The sequence below is a fragment of the Ciconia boyciana genome, chromosome 6, assembly GCF_034638445.1.
Source record: "Ciconia boyciana chromosome 6, ASM3463844v1, whole genome shotgun sequence".
Classification (NCBI taxonomy): Eukaryota; Metazoa; Chordata; class Aves; order Ciconiiformes; family Ciconiidae; genus Ciconia; species Ciconia boyciana.
Window position 1 is genome coordinate 29,217,478 of NC_132939.1, and position 21,155 is coordinate 29,238,632.

The following is a 21,155-nucleotide window of genomic DNA, read 5'->3' on the forward strand; positions in this document are numbered from 1 at the left end:
TCGGCGGCTGGGGGGCGGGGGGAGGCGGGCGGCGAGGGCCGGACCGGGCCGGACGCGGCGGGCGGGGCGATAAGAGTTGGTGCGGGCTCGCCTTCCGCCTCAGTGCCCTGGGCGGCTGTGGTCGAGCCCGTGCTGGGGGTGGCTGTGGCACCGCCGTCGCTGTTCGGCTGCGTAACTCTTCCCGGCGCGGAGCACGGCCCTTCCCTTCCTCTCAGGCCCAGCGGCGGCGATGGGTTCCCGGGCGTCCACGCTGCTGCGGGACGAGGAGATCGAGGAGATCAAGAAGGAGACGGGCTGTGAGTGCGGGGGCGTGAGGCGAGGCGGGCCGGGAAGTGCTGTGGGGGGCTAGGCGCCCAGAGCGGGGCAGCGCCCCGTCCCTCAAGCCGGGACGCGCCTCGGCCAGCCGTGCTGCTGTCCGTCCCCTCGCGGCTGCACGCCCAGCCGTGCCCGGGGCGGCCGGCCCTGCCCGGTAGGGGGAGGCGAGTGCGGCCGCTGCGTTTCTGGCTGGGCAGTGCCTGGCCCCGCTGGCTCTGGGCCGGGACCCCGCTGTCCCCAGCGACCGGCGGCGGACGTGTCTCGTAGGCCTGCGGAAACCTGCGAAACGCCTCTTTGTTCCCCCCCCCCATGCCGGTCGCCGCGCAGGAGCGGGCCTGGGGCTGGCTGAAACCCGCGGGCAACGCGTCTCCTTTGGTACTCTGCCGGTCTCCTGCTCGCTTGGGGCTGGCAGCGGCCGTCGGCTGTAAATACAGCTGCTGGTAGCTGAGGTGCTCCTTGGGCTGGCCCGAACGCGACAGGGGCAGCTGCGGGGGCTGGTGTTTGCTTGGCGCACTAGAAAGCGAAAGCTGTCATCCATCCAGCCGGGGATCTGCGAGTCCCTTCGGCTCCTGGCTGTGCTAGGGCTGGGGGGGAGACCTCGCGTGGGAGCCATTACTGTGGCTTAAGGAGGCGAAGATTGGCTGTATAACGGCAGCGAGATCTGAGTGGGAAGGGAGAGAAGCAGTGCTTTTGGTATCTGTAGTATTGCATTCGGTCAGAGATAACTCGTTAGATTTTGAAGAGTTGTCCATCTCTTTCTGGTGGTGGAGTTTCTCTCCAGCAGCTGTTTTTAGCCCGAAAAAACTCTCATTGTGTAGTAATTTTTTTCCAAATGTTATTCGATTCATAGGCTATCGCTAAAGTTGCCTTAAGGGTATTCAGAATGAATGCTGAGTGGCATTTAAAACATAAAGGAGGTAATGTAACTTGTGAAAGTTGTGTATGCTCAATTAAAAAGTGAAAATTCCTGTGCTAGTCAGCAATTGGGAGAGCATTATGCAAGGTGGACTGTAGTATATAGCTACTTTATCCTATAGTATTTGATTGAGTTCTTCTCCATAAACATAAAGTACCTTAGAAAAGGTAAGACACAGTGTTTTCAATTTGGCTGATAGAATGGTTGCCTATCTGAGAATTCTAGCAAATACTGAATGATAGTAAATGGAGGGTGCCCTCCTAACTAGTTGGAGAGGGGAGGCCATATCATGGGTATCACTTTGCTGTTTGCTTCTCTCCCCCCCCTTCAGGTAAACAAGGTCTTCCCAGATCATGTTTTTTTCCTGCTTATGCTTGCTGATCTGTTCTTGCTACATGAAGATACTTTCCTCGGTTTTCTTTCCAATAGAAATGGTATCATATATTCATTTTAGGTGATAGTTTATTTGTGTTAGGAGAATGAGTGGCTACAGAAAAGGAGTGGAAGAAAATTAAGACGGTACTGGCTAGCATAATGGACGGATGAGTGAGTTAACATAGTTTCCATGATCCTTTTTCCATCTGTTGAGGGAACCTTCTACAGGAAGGCTATGATAAACAAGTAGGAATGTCAAAGTCTGCTTATCCAGCAAGAACTTATTGTTTGGTTTTTGATCTTTGTGATTTAAAAAAAAAAATATAGAGTAAAGGTAGCCTCACTTAATTTATAAAGATGCTTTAAAAACCAAACCCCAAATCTGGAATGTTCTTCCAGAAGATTTTACTTTTATTCCTTGTGCCAATATTTGATTTGTCAGCAGTTTTTTATTCATAGAATTTTATTTACATTATAGTTAAATAAATACCATTAACATGGCTATATAGGCATTCTAAGCAATAAAACCACTCGGCTCTAGTTAGCCTCTAAATACTTTTCTTATATCTTCACAGTGGGGAGCTTAAAGTTGTGATCAGTAGGTTTAAGCTTTGTGGCCTAAGTTTTGTTAATTTTCCTGTGTTTTTACTATTCAATTTTATAAGTAATACCACTTTGTTAATCAAGCATTGCTAATCTCCGACTCATGCTAGCTTGTAAGTCATTATAGTGTGTCTTGTTGACTTTATCAAACCTTTTTGTTCCCACCCCCCAGCCTGTAACCACAGTCTAGGAATGTGATTTTCCTCTGCCTTTTATACTTCTCTAGGTAGATGGAAAATTCCACCAAGCTCTTAGCACTGTTACACACTTCATATAGGTGCAAATATTTATACAAGGTACAAGATGGGGGAAAAAAACCCCAGGACACCGGTTTATCTGGAACAAAGTTCACAGGGAGAATGCTAAGTTAGTGTTACTGAATAGAGTATCCTGTGGTTTGTTAGAAACTTGATGCTGATGATACTTTACCTACTAAAGAGTTTGAGAAAGGGACTTCGTAGATGTGAAACAATTTGGCAGTATTACATGTCCATCTTGAACTGATGTTCTGGTAAGTGCTCCTAAGGATTCTTTTTTTGGCCTCCTTACTGTGAGAAACAACTTCTTCAGTTCATCTGGGATAAGTATGAAGCACTGAACAGAACACTTAACCAATTCGATTGAGTTCAACTATAGAATTATACAACTTTTCTCTTGTTCAATTTTATGTAGCACAAAACTGAACAGCTAATGATACTAACATGAGTTATAAACCATATGTTAGTGTTCTTTAGCTGAACAGATTAAAAAGATATCTTTTAGGGGACTTGAAGCATAGTCTTTCAAAAGCCGTACAATGACACTTAATCTCTTGAATGAAATCTGAGTTTGGATTAAAGTTCCATATTAATTTTTTTATGTTGTGGTGAAAAACACTTCTTGGCATAATGAGTTTAGAAACATCTGCAAAGGTAATGTTTCCAAGAACTGGGGAATAACATGTCTATTAAAACCTCTACTTAGTGACAGAAAACTTCCATCAGGTTCTCAGTAACAAGTGGTAAGCCTGAAGTTGACAGTCCTAAATCTTGTATGATGTTGTAAGGAAATTGTTTGCTTTGCATATAAACATTTTGAAATTTGAGTTTGAAAAAACCTGTAAGTAGTCCTGATTGCTTTTGTATTTCAGTAACAACTATAAGAAACAGATGAGAGGTCCAAGATGTTGCTTGTCTGCATTCTGTTGCAAGCTTTTGGAAAGCCATTGGAATGTAACAGTATTCAGACTATTTGGTTCACACCCTTTGTTCCCATGCTTTGAAGCAGTCTACCTAAGGATTAATAATAAACTAATGCTCATATCAGAGCTTAGGAGAAAAAATATTTTAGTGGTAACAGGTGATGGATATTCCACTGGATATTTATATATTTTTTAAAGTATATAAATATCATATATGAGTTTCTGCTAATGTTTTAGACAGGCGTTTCAGAATATCTAATTGCAAAAAACTTTCTAATTATTTAACAGAAGTAAAATAGAGGGCACAGCTCCAATTCTAGAGGTCTTGACTTAAATTTTTAGAAGGACCTTAGTGGGATAGCAGTATAGATAAAATAATGTTTCAGCTAGCTTTAAGCCTTACCCTTTGATTTTAAGAAGCAGTCATAAATTGCAGATCTTGTTTCTGGTTCTCCTATGCTCAGCAGGGAATGTCAAAATCTTTATTTTGCATGAGAAGGCTCTGAAAAGTGTCTAGTGATGCAGCTTTCGTGAGGGATGAGAGCCAAAAAGGAAATTATGAAAGAATACAGTGGTGGACCTGAATCATTTTCCTTTTTCATATCACTGTGATACGGCTTTTGTCTAGTATGATGTTAACAAAAACACCTCTTCTCCTGTCAATAGCTACATACTATTTATCACATACTAGCTGTTATGGAGGTGTTCCAAAAAGTTGAGTTGCTGACATTAGTTTGGAAATGGTAGCTGAGTAGAATTCTCATCACCCTCTTTCTTTCCAGGGAGGAGTAGGAGTACAGGGCTTATCAGAGATGTAACTCTAGGCTATTCTTTTTCATCATCAGTTGTGGTTATTGCATATCATAGCTACAACACTAAATCAGAAATGCAGAAGCTCAAAGTCTTTAAAATACTGGTGCCTGCTTTCTATGTGTGTGTTGCTTAACTTGAAATTGCGCAAGCTGCCCAGTCTGATTGCAGAGAAGTTGCCTTAGGTGGAACTGAGCAAACTGCCCAACCCTATGCAAAGAATGAAAGTTGCCGAGGAGACACGGGGAAAAAAAAGAAAAACCCCTGTTGCTGGCAGGTCATCCTAAAGGAGGGAACAGCTGAACCTAAACAAATACCCTGGAGAAAGAACAAACCTGAAAAAAAAAATTGTCTCAGTTGTCACCGATCAGAGAACTGCTGTGCAACCTGTTCCCAAATAAGTTTTAGCAAGTAACAAAAGCATTGTATGTGTGCTGGTGAAGGCTTTTAAAACAATTGAATCTGAAAATGACATTAAGTCCTAGTTTAACATTGTAGAAAATCACAGCTTTACTGAGTAAACATTAAAATTCAATTCAGTCTTATTTCATTTATTTATTAACTTCATCTGAAGAGGCTCTGAAAAAGCCAAGATCTTCTGTAGGGCATTCTTTCAGTGTTAAAGGAATTGCTATTCTAGATAGGTTTAATCCGCTCCCACCATGGACTGTTCTAAAGATCTAGATGTCTAGTATCTTGGGTTGTCTAATATCTTGGTAATGTTGACACCATGATGCTAAACTTAATACTGGCTTTGGAATTTCTGTTTAAAATTGCAGATCTAAAAGTCAGCACTAACTTTCTGCTTGCTTTGTGTGCCAGCTCCCTCCCGAACTTATTTAGAAATAGGCTTTTTAATTTTTAACTCCATGTCCTAGAAGCCTGGAAATGACTATAGTGAACCCCAAAATGAACAAACTGTTTAGATTCAGGCAATCCTGTAAAGTAAGAAGAGTGATCAGGTGTAAAGGCTGCCTGACTACTTTCCAGATGCAGAGAAACTGAGTACGCTTTCCATCTTTAGATGGAAAAAGACAACAGGAGTAGAGATAAGCAAAAGAGAAGGAAAGATACTACAGCAGAGGTCTGTGGTGTCATGAATGATGTGGAGGTCATTAGTGGAGGCTGTGTCCAGATTATTTCTAGCCATAAAGGAATTAAGGGAAATACAGTGGAACTGTGAATTTGTATTTTTTTCCTCTTTAATTGCCATTTACTGAATCAGATAACCCAAGAATGTTTGAGACCAAAAATATAAACTGGTAGAAGGCAGAGTTAGACAAATTATTGAAGAATGGGCTTAATTGTTGGTTCTTGCATATTGAGGTGCTCATGAAGTCCCTAAACTGCTGATTGCTATGTGCTTCCAATGTTACTTGTTTTGTGTAATCTTTTTTTTTTTTTTTGAACACAGCTTCTGGCAACAGAGTAGTTCAGTGTAATGAGGTCTGTTCCTGTGAGGAATCATTGACATGCTAATTTGTGTTTCTTCTTCCTTTTTTTTTCTTCAGTCTCCCACAGTCAAATCACCCGCTTGTACAGTCGCTTCACCAGCCTAGACAAAGGAGAAAATGGCACTCTTAGGTGGGTATCATCACTAATTCAGCTGTCCTTGCATTGACACATATCTGTAATGGTGGCTTGCTGTGTTGCAGGATGCCTGCATGTTTTCCTCATGGTGAATCAGTGAGGCTACTACAACAGGTTCTTTCATACCTACTGTCTATGCAGACATTCAAGTTTGTTCTCTTTTATGAAAGGTCAGGAGAAATCTGATTGTTGAACGGAGGTGCTCTAAATACCAATTGTCTTTACTGTAGTGCTGAAGGTTTGTAGCAGTTAATACAAGAACCATCAGATTTGGTATTCAGGGTCCTACAATAAATGTTCAGAAATGTTAAACCACGTTTTTAGATTGTTAATTTTTACCTTTTCTTTATATGTTGCTTCTAATAATCACAAGAATGGTTCCACTATGTTTTCATCCTGGCTTTCATAACAAAAAGATCATTTATATTTTTGGGAGCATGGACTCTTAACTGTTTCCAATACCCAGTGTCTTTAACACTACTTTGATTTGCAAGCCCTTTACTATTAACTTTGCACATCTTGTGGAACACCCATGTCTATTAGTATGCTCAGAAATAAAAAGAAAGAGCTGGAACTGAGTCACTGTGACTAAACAAATACACATTTTATTCTTTAAAGTAGTAGTGCAGGTTATTCCAAGACCTTTAAAGTATTTGTCCTCTGTCTGCAATTTGAAAACTACAGAATTGAACCAGTTTCTTACAACTTAATCAATTAAATAAAGATGAGGCTTAAACTTTATCTACAAAACATTTTTCACTTTGATGGACTGAGTCTGCTGGAAAGAGTATTCTCAACTGAAAGGTAAACTGTAGTGGGATGATTGCCTGTTAAAATATGTCTGCCTGCTGTCTTTGTTCTGTAGCCTTCCTCGCTCTGGTTATTGTATTGCATGTTGGTATTGGTTTGCTCTTTATTTACTGAACTAATTATGAATTCTGATTGTATTAAATTGCTTATTATTCTTCTCTTTTGATGTTGCCTACAGATTACATTAATATTATGGAAACATATGACAAATAAGAGCTGTCCATTATTGCACCAGGGGTGCAATTTTGCGACCAACATAGTTGGTCTAAGACCATACTGCCACTGAAAGTATGTTGCTTTTCTGTGTTGATGCTGGTACTCAAGGCTCATCTTTGGAAATTAACCTACAGCTTTGAAAACTTGCCAAGCAAAACAACAAAAAAGAATCTGATCAGTTTTCAGGTGCATTTTGTTCCCATTCACTGTATAGCTGCATATGCCAGAACCAGTGCACAGGGAAGCTAGAGAGAATGCAGGAGAGAGTAGGAAGGGGAAAAGGACCTTGTTGTAGCATAGTATATGGGGTCTGGCTGGGATGGAGTTAATTTTTTTTTCATAGCAACTCTCTCCCAGTCAAACCCAGTAAACATAGGTTCAGGGGTCACCTGGGGTTTTGTATATGATCTTGCAAAATGTGATCGTAGGATGCCCTATAAACCTATAAAAGCTAGACCTGCTTATAAACCAACCTAACTATAAAGCTAGAATCACTGCTTTGAAGATGAAGGTGACAAGTTGTAAGATACACTGTCTTTGGCAGTACTGCCAGCTTACTGCAGTTTCCTTTCCTGAAGGAAATATGCAGTTCCTTCTGGTGCCACAAATTGCTGACTTCTCAGTTAACATTTAAGTAACTGGTTGTGGAGTTGTACTGTAAACAGGACTACTGAGTGGTTATTTTTGGTTAAAAATACTCTCCCTCCCCTTTTGGTTCATGTAGATATTTTTAAGCTGACTGACTCCAGTGATTTGGACTGTGGCTATACTGTAAATATCTGGACTTGCATAGCTGAAGGGATGACAAAATGGATTGTGGGTGTGGAAACACTTGGCTTGGGATGGGAAGGGCAGGAACTTCTTAAGCCCACTCTGTCACTGAAGCTAATGTATCATATCAATTATAGCATTGGCTAATTGGACATTGTGACATACAGATCAGCTGATGATTTTGTAGGTAAGGTTAATACTACTTATGTCTCAAAATTAAATTGCTTGAAAGAAAAAGACTAACAGCCCCTTCAAACTTTGCATGTGAGTTTAGTCTTCACTGATGAATAAAGGCGATGGCTGCCAGACTAGCACAATTTGAACCTAGCACACGCTCCTCTCTCCAACTTTAAATTCACCTGTTGAGTCCATAAACTTCAAAGTGATTGTATTCAGTTTACGTAAGAGTAGTAATTCTATGAATGTCTGTTGCACAGTGCTTAGTTTCATAGTGTTATGTATCAGGAGGAGTTTGACTTTCATTGTCGATAGTCACGTGGTACTTGGGAAAGGAAGTGAAGTTCATTTGGAAAATCCCAGCAACTGTGCAAACTGTCATCCATTGACTTGCAGTCTTGGCCTCTAAGCATAGCCTGCTCCCAAACATGGCTGACTTAGAGTGGCATTCAGATTTTGAAACCTGTCCTGGCACCCACAGTATCTGCAAACTATTAAGTTTAAGTAATGGAAAGCTGCTTCCTGGGGGGGGGGGAACCACCAAAAAAATGAGGGGAGAGTAAGAAGTACAGCTCGGAAAGTCATAAATGTTGGTTTCTGAAATACTGATCAAAGAGAACTTGCTACTTTGAGACAAGTGAGGTGAAGTTATCACTTGCTTACTACCACGAAACAGTTTAGAAGGCATGTCTTCTGTTTGTTTCCTGTGAGCAAGAATGATTTGTTTCCATTAAGGATGAGTTATACCTTTGACTTACAAATCAGACATGACAGAAATCACTCATGTGACTATGATCAGGAAAAGAAGTGTTAGACAGTTCTTTATGGCAGGAAATAAATCTTTAAATGTGTACCACCCTTCTGAAGAAGAGGAAAAGCTGTGTTGTCCTTATCTATGTATTAAAAATGGGCGAGGTAAAGAGCATTTTGTACAGAAGATCTGGTAGGTGGTGATTAATCCTGGTGGTTAGAGAAGACAGGTAGTTCATTCTGGAACTATAATCAAAAGCTGAAATCTTTCCTAGCCAGATGTTTCTATCCAGCGTACCTATGTGCAGTTTCAAGGCAGTTTCTTTTTACAGAGTTACATAAATTAGATGTAAGAGAAGGGTATTGTAAAAGCCAGGACAAAACTGTTCCTTTTAAAATTCTTCTGTCACCTTTGATTTCAATATTGTGACATGTCGATTTGGCAAAATAAATGGTTGATACCCTTGAATGTCCATAGCTACATCTAAATTGTGAAATCTGAAACATACTTGTTCTGCCTACATCCTAACTATAAGTCAGGAGGAAACCAGTGTGCATGTTTTCTTTCTGATTTCCAAGATTATATTGTAGCTTATGACCAGGATAAGTATGTTCTTGCTTCAGTGAGTCTCCTTGTTGGGCTGGTACTGAAGTGTACCCACACAAGAATACATCTGCTCCAGAATTTATCTACTAGTAAGTAGCTCTAGACAGACACATATAGAGCTATAAAAAGGAGATACTTGTCTAAACTGCTACTTCTGCATGTAAGTTTTGCATGGAACCTCCCACTTACAGTAGTTTCTTCTGCACTGGGGAAATGACAGGTTAAGCACTTCAGCAGTATTTTTTACCGTAGAGCAATTGGTATAGCCTGGTGAGTGTGGAAGAAGGAAGGGAGGGCAACTATTCTGAAAGCTGATACATGAGGAGAACAGACTGAGAATAGTGAAGACACTGAGCTGTTTATGCATATCTCATGCTTATGAAAGCTGTTCACAAGGTGGGGTCTCCTGGAGAACTTCAGAAAGCCTCTGATCCTGAGAGAAGGGTGATGAGAGCTAGCCGGGTCATCTATTAATCTTTGTCAGTGAATTGAATCCTCTCAGTCTGGAAAGATTTCAAAGTAAAACAAAAGCTAGCTCTCTGAATGCGGAATTCTTTACCTTTGCTTAAGAAAATGCAAAGGGTTTTTGCTTTATCTAAAACAGGCAAGACAGGCAGGATATGGGTTTGGATTGGAGAATGATAGGGTACTAGAATAGTCTATACTTCCATCCTCGACCATGCTTTATTCACACTGCTTCCTGCCCCCCGCCCCTCTGCTCATCTAATTATCACCTTTACTTTTAGAGTACTTCTTGGCCTAATGTTTATAAACCAATTACTCCTCTGATAGCTAAGTGACTTTTTAGATTTGTGTAGAACATGTAAGGATGAAGTTAGATGAGATGGCTTTCACAGCTGTGAAAGAGGAAGATATCCATCCTCTTTCCCTATCATTTCTCCAGGCTCCCAGCACCTCTTTGTCAGCCATGGTGCTGTTAGATTTTTGAAGTTTTTTGAACTGCTTCAAGTTGCTAATTCAACAGAAAGATAATTGGGAGGATGGAGAGGAGGAAGGTGGGGAGCTTTTTTGGGGGTTAGTGGGATACATTAGACCACCAAAAGGTGTGATGAATGACAAAGCTAACCTTAGCAAGGGAAGGGAGTAATGAAACCTCTTCAGTAGTAACCTGTTAAATCTGTTTGACCATCTTGCATGATACACCTTACTTTTAATTATTTGCCTTTTTCAAGTAATTTCATGTTGACTATGTCCTCTGGACATTTTTCCTTTCCTCTACCACTTCTGTTTTGCATATGATTTGTTTTCTCCCCATTGTTTTACTTTCTCTCAGCTCTAGATAGCCCTACCCTGATTCCTGTTGAGAGAACAGTACTCTGCTACTATCTAGAAGTAAAAGAAGGATGAACAACCAGAACTAATGGAAGCAAAAAAGGGTCTAGTAGGCTTCTTGCAGCCTTTAGGGTAAGGCAGAGCCACCTTTACGGTAGGGATCTGCTATGTGCCTTGGAGCATATACTCCTGCTTAGAAATACTTGTTTTAATTAAAATCTACAAATTCCTTACTGAAAACTATGTCTAAGTGTTAATGCATTGGCATATATATTAAATGGTTGGCCTGCATAATGATAATATGCAGTTAAATGTTGCTTTGCATGTTAGATTTAAGCAAGGATTTAATAGAAGCCAGGTTCCTGGAAAGATGTGTTAGAAGAACCTTGTTGCTATGGCACATGAGCACAGAAGAAGTAGAGGGCATCCCGTTTCCTGTAAGCTCCAGCCTCAGCCAGATGAAGGTGGTCCCTAGTGACTGCAGGAAACCTTAGTTTATAAAGTGGAGAATAACTTACATCATGCATTCATTTACTTTTATGGCTGTTACAGCTATTTCAATTATAACACTCACTCAGTAATGTGCTCTTAATAAGCAAAAATGGTCTACTGCAATCCTGATAATGACAGGACAAATAGATTAGAAACCTGGGGACTTATTTGTGGTTAATTGTTAATCTCCTGTTAGAAAGCAGAACAACTGGAGGCTGAAATGCTGAGTGTAAATTGAGGTTCAATAGTAAGAAATAGTGATATGCAAGTAAAAAATTCTGAAGCACTGGGATTTTGCTCTAAATGGAAGAGAGGGCAGTTGCTGCTTTTAGCTTGTAAATGGTAGCATTGGCACTGAAGTCCTATTGTTAAAATTTTGTTACTAGGACATAGGTTTTCCACATCACTGCATCTCCTGCCTAAATTGCTAATGCATATTTTGCCCTTCAGCTATAGTCTAAAATGCAGCAGTCCTGAAGGGTCTGGTAACAAGTTGATCGTATTATACAGATGTTAACTTTGCCTATTAAAAATAATTCAGACCTGGTCAGAGCAGAAGTTTGCTGGGATAGCTTAAAAATATGGTCAGGTCACTCTATTAGAAGGCCAAACAGTTTAACCATGTTGTAACAGATATATTATAATTGGGACTCTTAACAGTGCTGTGGTGTGACTGGGTGCAAGGAGTGCTTTAGAATGCATTTAAAACTAGAACATTTTTCTTCTGTGCCTCTTCCAGGCTAGACTAGTAAGAAGGTTAGCCGATTCCTTTTTTCCCCTGTCTTTAAGATCACAGTATTATAAAAGGCCAGTATACTTAAATAATCTCAAAATCTGTTCATGTTTACTTTACTCTACTAGGTTTTTTTATGTAATGACATTGTGAATCAAACCTTGTTGCTGATTCATTTAGTGAGCATAGGTTTCAAAAGTAGCAAACGTTTAGTAACCAAGTATGAGACTTTGACCAAAATTTCAAAAACAGCAGGACTGCATTTGACTTGAAGGGAATTGCCAATATTTCTGGAGACTGGGGAGGAAATGTCAAGCTATGCATCCAGGCAGAATAGATTTTGTTTGTTTTTTTGTTTTGGGTTTGTTTTTGGTTTTGTTTTTTTTTTTTACAGCCTTACCCCATTGCTGTTATCTTTGCAATTTAAAACCTAAATGAGTATGGAGTACACCTTGTACTAACTGATAAATTGCTGTACTCTGTTGTAGTGTGTGTGGGGGGGAAACAACCCCCAAAACCAAACCTGTTGACCAAAGTATTCACTAAGATACACTTGGTGTGTCTGCCTTGGTCACACCAAGATTATCCCACTTTCCCTGTCAGTGACATTCTATTAGGTTGAAAGAAAAGAAAAAGTATTAGAGCAACTCTAATAATAGAATGAACCCTATGTTCATGTGATACTGATCTAAAATGTGTCTTTTAAAATGTGATTTAAACATCAGTACAGCTCATGATGTCTTCCAGATGAGAAAAAGCTATAACAATGTAAGCATACCTATGCTTGTACTATACTGTGTACATACAATCATGAGCAGAACAGAGAATGTCTGGCAAGAGCAGTGAGTATTTGCAATGTAATTGTGAAGTTACATCTAATGTACAGGCCCCTGTCAAAGTCTAAATTTACTGCTTTAAAATAGGGGTGCTGCTTGGCTGAAGTGAAAATAATCTGAAATTTGGCACTTATTATAAGATAGAAAGTTGTTGCATTAAACTAAAAGAATTCTATTAAGAGTATGCTGATCACCTGTGGTATGTTTGGAGGAATATGGTATTGTCCCAGAATCTGGAATAGGGTAGTCTGGAAAAATCATGCCAACTCAAATGATTCAGTACCAAAATAATTATTAAAAAAATAAAAGTTCATTTTCATTTTGAAGCCATATTTTCTTCAAAGCCATTTCAGAAGCTTTCCCTTCCTTAAATTGCAAACTAGTTGGCATCATTACAGCGAAGGTTTCTAGCGCAATGTTAGCATCTGAGAAGTGCTGTTAACATGATAAATGAACACTGCTAGTCTGTAATGTAATACAGGCTTGGCATTGTCTTTTGCTTTGTTTTGTGCCATTAGTCATAGAGAAAACATGATTTAAAGAGTTACATTTTAAAAACCACCAAGTGTCTTGCTGCAGAAATAGAACCCAACGGATGTTTTATGGTGAATTCTTTTTAAGCAGCTTTTTCTCCTCTGACTTCAACGTTATGCAGACTTCTTGTGTTCTTGCTTTACTTAGCCGTGAAGACTTCCAGCGGATTCCAGAGCTTGCCATCAATCCACTGGGAGACAGAATTATCAATGCCTTCTTTCCAGAAGGGTGAGTTCCAATGGACTGAATTTGTGACCAGGCACAAAATTTGTAGTTCATCAGAAGTTTTGATAGAAGTGAAATGCTGATAATTAAAGCACATGAATTTACTAATAATTGAACACCTCAAACTTGTCATGAAATGTGTGTGGGTACATTGTTTCCTCAGCATGTTTTCGTTCTGTAATGAGAAATACTTCACAACCTTAGAGTTTTGTGTGCTTTTATTCATTAACAAACTCAGACATGTCAGAGTGCTCCACTCTTCTTGCTATGCTGCTGAACACTTCTAAAGAAAGTCAAGGCCATGTATGGACTTTGGTTCTTAAAGCAAACTTGTAGCAATACTATTTTATGCTAAGTAGTATTGCAATTAACTAATTCAGTCTTGGTTTTCACCTTTTAGCCTCTAAGTGTACCTTTCTTATTACATCTGCTTTTTTTGTTTGTTTTTTTAGTTTTTGATCACATTTAAGACATAGCTTATGGCACTTCTAACAGAAATCCAAAGAGATGATCAGATTTGCAGTACTGTCTCTTCATTATACCTCTCTAGATGGTTCTATGGAATCTGCTGCTGTTCTTGAACACATTTGTCATTACCGATTGATGAAGATAGGATTGTCTAATCAAGTCATAATACCAGCTAATACCAGGCAGGATTTCCTGAATAGAAAGCAGGAGTCCTGGAAAGTACTTACATAGCTGGTTCCCACAGAAACTCTAGAGAAGAGAGCTATTTGGGAGCCGTGAGTGATGGCTGCCCCACAAGCAGGAGGCAAGGGTGACAACAGCAAAGCTGGCAGGGGCGATGTACTCACTGGCAAAGGGCACAGCACCTGAACAAGAAAAGCAGAGCAGGTCCAGTGACTGTTGTCACATCAGCCAACAGTCCAGTGGTTGCCAGACAAGTTGACAGCGGTGAAGCAAGTCTCTGGTCAATCCAGGGAATCAGGGTCCAGATCAGCAAGATACATTGCCAGACTCGGGCATAGCTGCAGGATAGCTCAGGCAAGGGCCAAGGGTGAGGGCTTGAGCTTAAATGGAGCTTGCAGGCAAGGGGAGGGGAGCCCTCAACAAGACTTCTCACAGCCTTTTTTTTTTTCTATTTTTACACATCATACTTCACAACAGTGTGATCCCAGGTTGCAACTGCACTGTGTCAGAGCTGGGTTTGAGCATAGGCAGCCAAACCCTGGGGAGGTGGGAATGGAAGAGTCTGCATGGTATTAATGCTTTAGACATTCATACTCTTCTTTACTGAACTAAAAAACATGTATAAGCTATGCTAAAACTGACCTGCTGAAATGCTTACGCAGAGAAGACCAGGTGAATTTCCGTGGATTCATGAGGACACTAGCCCACTTCCGACCCATAGAAGATAATGAAAAGAGCAAAGACCAGAATGGACCAGAACCACTGAACAGCCGAAGTAACAAGCTCCACTGTAAGAAATGTGAACCTTCCTACAGAAGCAAATATTTTTCTTTTTTTGTTTTTCTGGCAAGGGAGTGAAGGGGCTTGGGGTCTTCTGTACAGTTGTTCCCTGTGGAATGATATCGACTAATACCTGATTTTTTTTTTAAATTAACTTGCAAGCTTACCTGTTCAGAATGTCACCAATTGACCCATTCTTGTATTGGAATTTGGTGGAATTCGTTGAATCTTGAGTAATGCATATGCTTTTCCAAACATCTCATAACAGAAGTGTTTCAAAATGGTTTGCATCCAAAGTTATTTCAGATTTAGAAGCCACATCCCATATGTGAATGGGCTTTTCTGCTTCTTTATCCAGTCTTCCATATAGTGCTTTTTCCTCACCTTCAGCTGAGTACTTTCTTGAGTATTTGGATGTCTGCCTACAGTATGAGCAGAATGCTCTTGCTTACTAATCAAAGTTGGCAACAGTCCTCAGAGCACTTAAAATTTCTGTCATATCTCATCCAGAATATAGTCAAAGAGAATGAATGGTAATGTAAAAATGGTTGGCTCTGAAGTTAAAGGATTGAATGCATCTTGGTGGTAATTATACTTCCATGACTTGGGGCTTTGAAGAAACACCTCTGCAAGCAGAGTGCTTCTGAAAGTACTCATACTGAGTACTTAAAGATTTTTCACTTCTTGGCAATAATGTTATTCCTGTATGCGGTAATAACACTTCATGGAACTGAACATGAATTTTATGGTGAATTAAAATTTTAAGCTAATAGTCTTAAAATGACTTATGAATGCCTACTGTTGTTTCTTTTTAGATAAATGTATTGTTATGAAGAAAAATAATGGCAATTGAATTAAGCTGCTCGTTCTTTTCTTCCCCATAGTTGCTTTTCGGTTATATGATCTAGATAAAGATGACAAGATTTCCAGGGATGAGCTTCTTCAGGTAAATAGCACAGGGCTGCTTTGAATGACTCCATTGTGACCTTCTCTGACTTCACACTCATTTAGAATGAAGAGGGGAGTTGCAACAGTCTTCTCAAGAGAACTCCTGAAGGAATTTGGTGGCTAATTGATTATCTCTGGTTTAAAGCTTTAGATATGGTGTGAGACTTTAAGGTTGGTAGCCCAGGCTGTTCTGTCAGACTGGGTATGCTAGATTCAGGTTTAAACCAGAGCATTAGACTAAGCAGATCCTATTGGAAATCATGCCTAAATATCCAACAAATACAGTAAGCCCTTTAAGAACTACCTTCTATAACTTTCAAAGGTGCTTCTAACAGGACTTCACAGGGACAGTGCTTGAGGTGGATTAGGCTGTTTGCCTGATCCTCTGTGCATCCTCTCAATAGAATAAAACTTCTTGAAATTGCAGCAAAGGTAATCAAAGTTCTTCAGTGCTGTATATATATGAAACTAGGCTTGAGCTAGGAGTAATTACACACTACTAATCCTGGGAAGTAGACATGGCAATTTGTGGTTCCTGATGTAGGACAAGGATTTGCTTTTGACTGAAACTGCCCTCTTCTATCTGCACAAAAAATGCTTTACTAACTGTAGAGAGTAATGGCAGTTATCATTTGACCATATACTTAAAAGATTCCTGTAGGCAACTATCTCAAACAACAGATATTCAATCAAGTGTTGGTATGTTTTGTGGGAAAAAAATAGACAAAAGCAATGATGTACTCATTCCTAGTTCCCAAAGCTTTCTTGTACTTCTACCTCTTCCTGCTGCCTAGTGAAAAAGCAGGATTCTTTGTCAAAGGTGGCTACAAAAGGAAGCTGTCTTTCCTGAAAGCCTTGATGTCCAAAGGACAAATAGAAGTCTGTCTAGAAACGACTTCCATGGAAATCCTCCAGGATTGTTCTTGAATGGTGTTATTTTGACAGTATACACGAGAAAACCAGCACTAATACTACTTCTGTTCCTATGACAATAATGGTTGGTTTTTTTTCTTATTTAAAAAAAAAATCTGGGGACTTCTATATGTTACAGGTATTACGGATGATGGTTGGTGTAAACATTTCAGACGAGCAACTGGGCAGCATTGCTGACCGGACAATCCAGGAAGCTGATCAAGATGGGGATAGTGCCATCTCCTTTGCAGAGTTTGTAAAGGTTGGTAAACTACATTTTTAACAAGTAAATGAAACTGCTCAGTAATGGGCAAGTCATTCAGACTTAAATGCAAAGGGAAATGGAGAGGAAGTAATTTAAATAGGCCGGCCTGCCTGCATTTGGGCAAAGCAAGCCTTCTGCTAGCTCTTTCTTCCCTTCTTTATCAGTACTTTTTTTTAATACTGTCAGTGTACTAATAATTAGTCCATATGTTTCTTCATACTCTTACATAAGCTACAGCACTGAATATACTGCAGAATTTTCACTTTTTTCTTTTGTAACCACTTCTTTCTACACAAGTAGCCTGACTAGCACAGTTATAACAGAATAATTCTTCCGCTGTAATTGTGCTGATCAGTTTTCCCTTGTAAATTTTATCTATTAGCAACACAACTAATATCAGTATTCACGTTCCTAGCTCTAGTCCTTTGAATTACATCTTTTGTTAGAAATAGGTAATAGCAAGGAGCCATTATATAGTCAGTGGAGAAAGTTATGCTATAGCAGAATAATTTAAACTACCTAATGGGATGGTATTGACAAGACTCATCTTGGAGGTGGACAAAGATAGGACAAGAGGCAACAGAAACCAGATGGGAAATTCTGGTTAGCTGCAAGGAAAACTTTTTACCAAGAGGATGATCATAGGTGCTGAAGATGTAGAACGTCCTTCCTTGGAGATATTTAAAACTTAACTGGACAAGGTCCTGATCTAGCTGGCCCTGCTTTAAGCAGGAGTTCAGGGAGTTGGACTAAAGGCCTCCAGAGGTCTCTTCAAACTTAAATTACTCTGATCTTGGAACACTGAAGTCTACTGCCTGAAACAGCCTGGAGCAGACTAATGTCTTTGTACCTCAGTGTTAATAGCAATTCAGTGAATGAAGTTGCCACCCCGGTTTTAAAATGATCTGCGTTAGTGCTGCTGTGGTCTTGATTTTTTAGCTCTTCAATGACTGCTCATGCCCCTTCCTCTACTCCATTCTTCCTTCTGTTTCCTGGACATGCATTCCCACACAATCTAATTTTGGGAGTCCAAGCCTTTCTGGGCTGTTGGCAGACTGAAACTGCATTAGTTACATTTTGGTTGACTGCCTTCTTCCAGCTTTAATGGCTGAAGCTTCTTTCCTTGGAAGGACCTTAGTCCAGAATGAAAAATAGCAGTCTCTAGATGAAAGACTGGCATGCCAAATTGAAGACATCCCGTGTTCCTGCCCATTTCCTCTGTACTAGAGTAAGAAACCTTGTAGGAGAGAAGTATGTACAGTAACTTAAGTAGCTGTTTCTGAATTTTATTGCAGGTTTTGGAGAAGGTGGATGTAGAGCAGAAAATGAGCATTCGATTTCTTCACTGATGGATGGAGAACCTATTCCTTTCTACCCCTACTATGTAATGAATAGAACTTCATTTTCTCCTTAGCACCTTCCCCCAGAGCATTGCTACTGGTGCATATACAGTACATCTCCAACCCCTCCCTGGTTTGTTCTACCAATGTGAACATTCCCTCTGCATCAGGAACAAAGGGAAATGGCTGCCATGCAACTTGGAAAGGAGCATTTTATTATTTTTTTTAATCTTTTCCTTCAATTTTTTTTTTACCCTTTGTCCCTTGTCTCCTTCTGCACTACTCTTTCAGCAAAAATGTCTTTCCTTATGTACTGCTGTTTAATCTACAAACTGATTCTTCTGAGTTCTGAATCTGAGAATGGAAAAACGGGAACACGCCACAGAAGCACCCTCTGAAACACTCTGGAGACAAGCATCTACTCAAATACTAGGTCCAGTGATAATGATTCACTTTTGCTTCCAGTAGCAACACCACATTACAGCTGCCTTTTTTTTCCTCCCCTTTCCCATTTGGCTCTTTACATGCAGATTTGTTTCTTCCCTGCTTCCAAATCTGCCTTTTTCTTGAGGACTTCTCAATTTCTATGGCTTCATTGTACAACTAGCACTGAATGCATGATGATAGCCTAGAGTACTTTAAAGTACTGTGAATAGATTTTATTCTTTGTGGGATGAATTTGTAGGGACAATAGGAGAAACTGTGGTGGAGACAGGCTGCGGTGTCCTCAAAAGGAATAGGAATTCTGCACTCAGTCACTTAAATTGTTCCAGTAGCAGATGCAGAAATTTTGTTTCTTTCCTTTGAGTAGCTTGCAGGCTTGACAGTTAGTGGACCATGAAGTGCCCTCTCCAGGTTGCTTTGCTCTAAGATCCCTCCACTCATCAAGGTTGTTTTGCCTCAAAGTGTAAACTTGTTTACCAGTGTACATAATGCAAGAAAACTAGTCATACCAAAATCTGGATTTGTAGTTCTGTCACTGCCCCCTGGTAATAGTGTCATGAAACATAGTACTGATTTTTTTTTTCTTTTAAATCATAGTGTCCTGGATAATCAGTAATTATTTACATTTTCCAGTATGGAAGGTCCTGGTCTGTTAGATTTGTGTTGAGGGTGGTAGCTCTATTTATGAAAGCTCTGGCAGAATATAATTTGGGGAAGTACGTATTGTCCCAAATATTTCAGAATGTATTTCTACACAAATCTCTTTGCAAGTGTAAGAAAGATGATTAATACCATTAATATAATGCTGATAAATTCAAGAGATCAAAATTATTGAAGGTTCAATAGTAACATAATTTTCTGTGGCTAGATTGCCAAATGATCTCATCTATTTCAGCTGGAGCACCCTATAGTCTGGGAGGTCTTTCCAATAAAACAAAAAAAGCCCTGGGAGCTTCTTTATTGAAGAATCAGTGTTATAACTGCTTCTCTATGTCATGTGTTAACATTTCTATAAATACTTACCAGTCTCAAACTACCCTCAAATGTGCATTTCCTTTTTTCTCAGTTCCTTTAATCATCATTTGTGTTAAAGAATAATATGCAAGTCTCTGAAGGATTTTTTATTTGTTTTAAATTAAGGAATTGCAAAGTGAAATGTTGCACTTCATTGTTTTGTGGAGTGCAGCACAATTCCAGAAAGAAATGTAAATTAAAAACCTCTACTCTGTATGAGCAAGAAACACTATAGTTTTATGACCGTGTCATGTAAAATAGGAATGTAACAATGTTAACAGATTGAAAAGTAAAGTGTTTGTAAGCTTTGTGATCTGCTTAAAAGTAGGTGTTGCTCTCTTCTGGCTATATAGTTGTAACCTACAGTTGTGCCTTATTGTCCCAGTGAGACTGGATATTGTATTTATCAATCCATTAATAAACCTGCCACTGTATTAAAAAACCCCAAAACTATTCCTGTCTGGTAATTGACTATCCTTTAATGACTGGAAAAGTTAAACACCAGTAGAATGGTGCTAGCAGGCCTTATAGATCAATTTTTTTAATAACAGCTTGTTTTCAGAGTATTAATAATCCTTCATTCTGCTGGTAGAGTGGAGGAAACTAGTGTAAAACATGAGCTCCAGCAGAGAACATGCACTCATAATACTGCACTATGGATCCCATAACAACATGACCTTTATACCTCTCCATGGTTCCAAACTAGGCTTCCCCCCCCCAGTGTTGTTCTAATTAAAGGATATATAATACCAGTGCTGGTTTGATATCTGTCCTTACAAGCCCCCACCTTAGAAATTGGGTATTTATGCTAATGTGCTTTAAGGTGAACACAAATACTCTAATAGGTGCACAGCAAAAAAACCCCCACAACCAAAACAAAACCCAACTCACCCTCCTGCAATAAACAAAAAAACCCTCAACTATCAGAATCTAACTTTGTTAATCTATAAATCATGTATAAATCACATGGAAGTCACAGAGTATCTTATTCGGTGTTCTGAAATCTACATATTTAACATGTAACTTAAAAGGTGGTAGACAGTTAAGAGAAGGAATTTTACAGAGCCAAGATGTTAAACTTAAAATCATTCAAAACTAAGCTGTACAGATATAAGCAGATCTCCACAAAAGTAATATTTTTAGCATACCTGATTGCTTGTAGAAATTAAATCTTAAGTTGTCTTAAGAGAACAAAGGTTATTTGTGAAGGTTAAAGTCTGGAAGAGGGATAAGATTATCAGCTCAAAGGCAGAACTACTTAATATTTCATCTTTGCCTTTTGAAAAAGCAGTGTATGGGATAGGTATTTAAGTACAGATGAACCATTTTCCAGTCTACTGAAAGACAGGAACTAAAGTCTTTTCAAATCCGCAGACTCAAGAGGATCTCTGGATGGTTGGCTGCATGGGGCCAATTAGTTTTCATTAACTGTTAGAGTATTTTGAAGACTACGGAGAGCAGAAATAGGTTTGATAGCTAATCAATACTGAAAGGTAGCAAATGATTTAAATAGCTGTAGGCCCATTAGCTTGGCATCAAGTCTGGGCAAAACAGAGAATCCGAATACA

The 21,155-nt window shown here is 39.5% G+C and overlaps 1 protein-coding gene across 1 annotated transcript; it reads left to right on the forward strand.

Annotated features, from left to right (window-relative positions):
- Positions 1–44: 44 nt before the first annotated feature.
- CHP1 (calcineurin like EF-hand protein 1) lies at positions 45–19,777 on the forward strand. Its single transcript, XM_072864847.1, has 7 exons — positions 45–296; positions 5,711–5,783; positions 13,156–13,236; positions 14,547–14,674; positions 15,549–15,610; positions 16,664–16,786; positions 18,085–19,777. The coding sequence occupies exons 1-7, from the start codon at positions 230–232 to the stop codon at positions 18,136–18,138; spliced, it is 588 nt and encodes a 195-aa protein (XP_072720948.1). The 5' UTR covers positions 45–229; the 3' UTR covers positions 18,139–19,777.
- Positions 19,778–21,155: the final 1,378 nt, after the last annotated feature.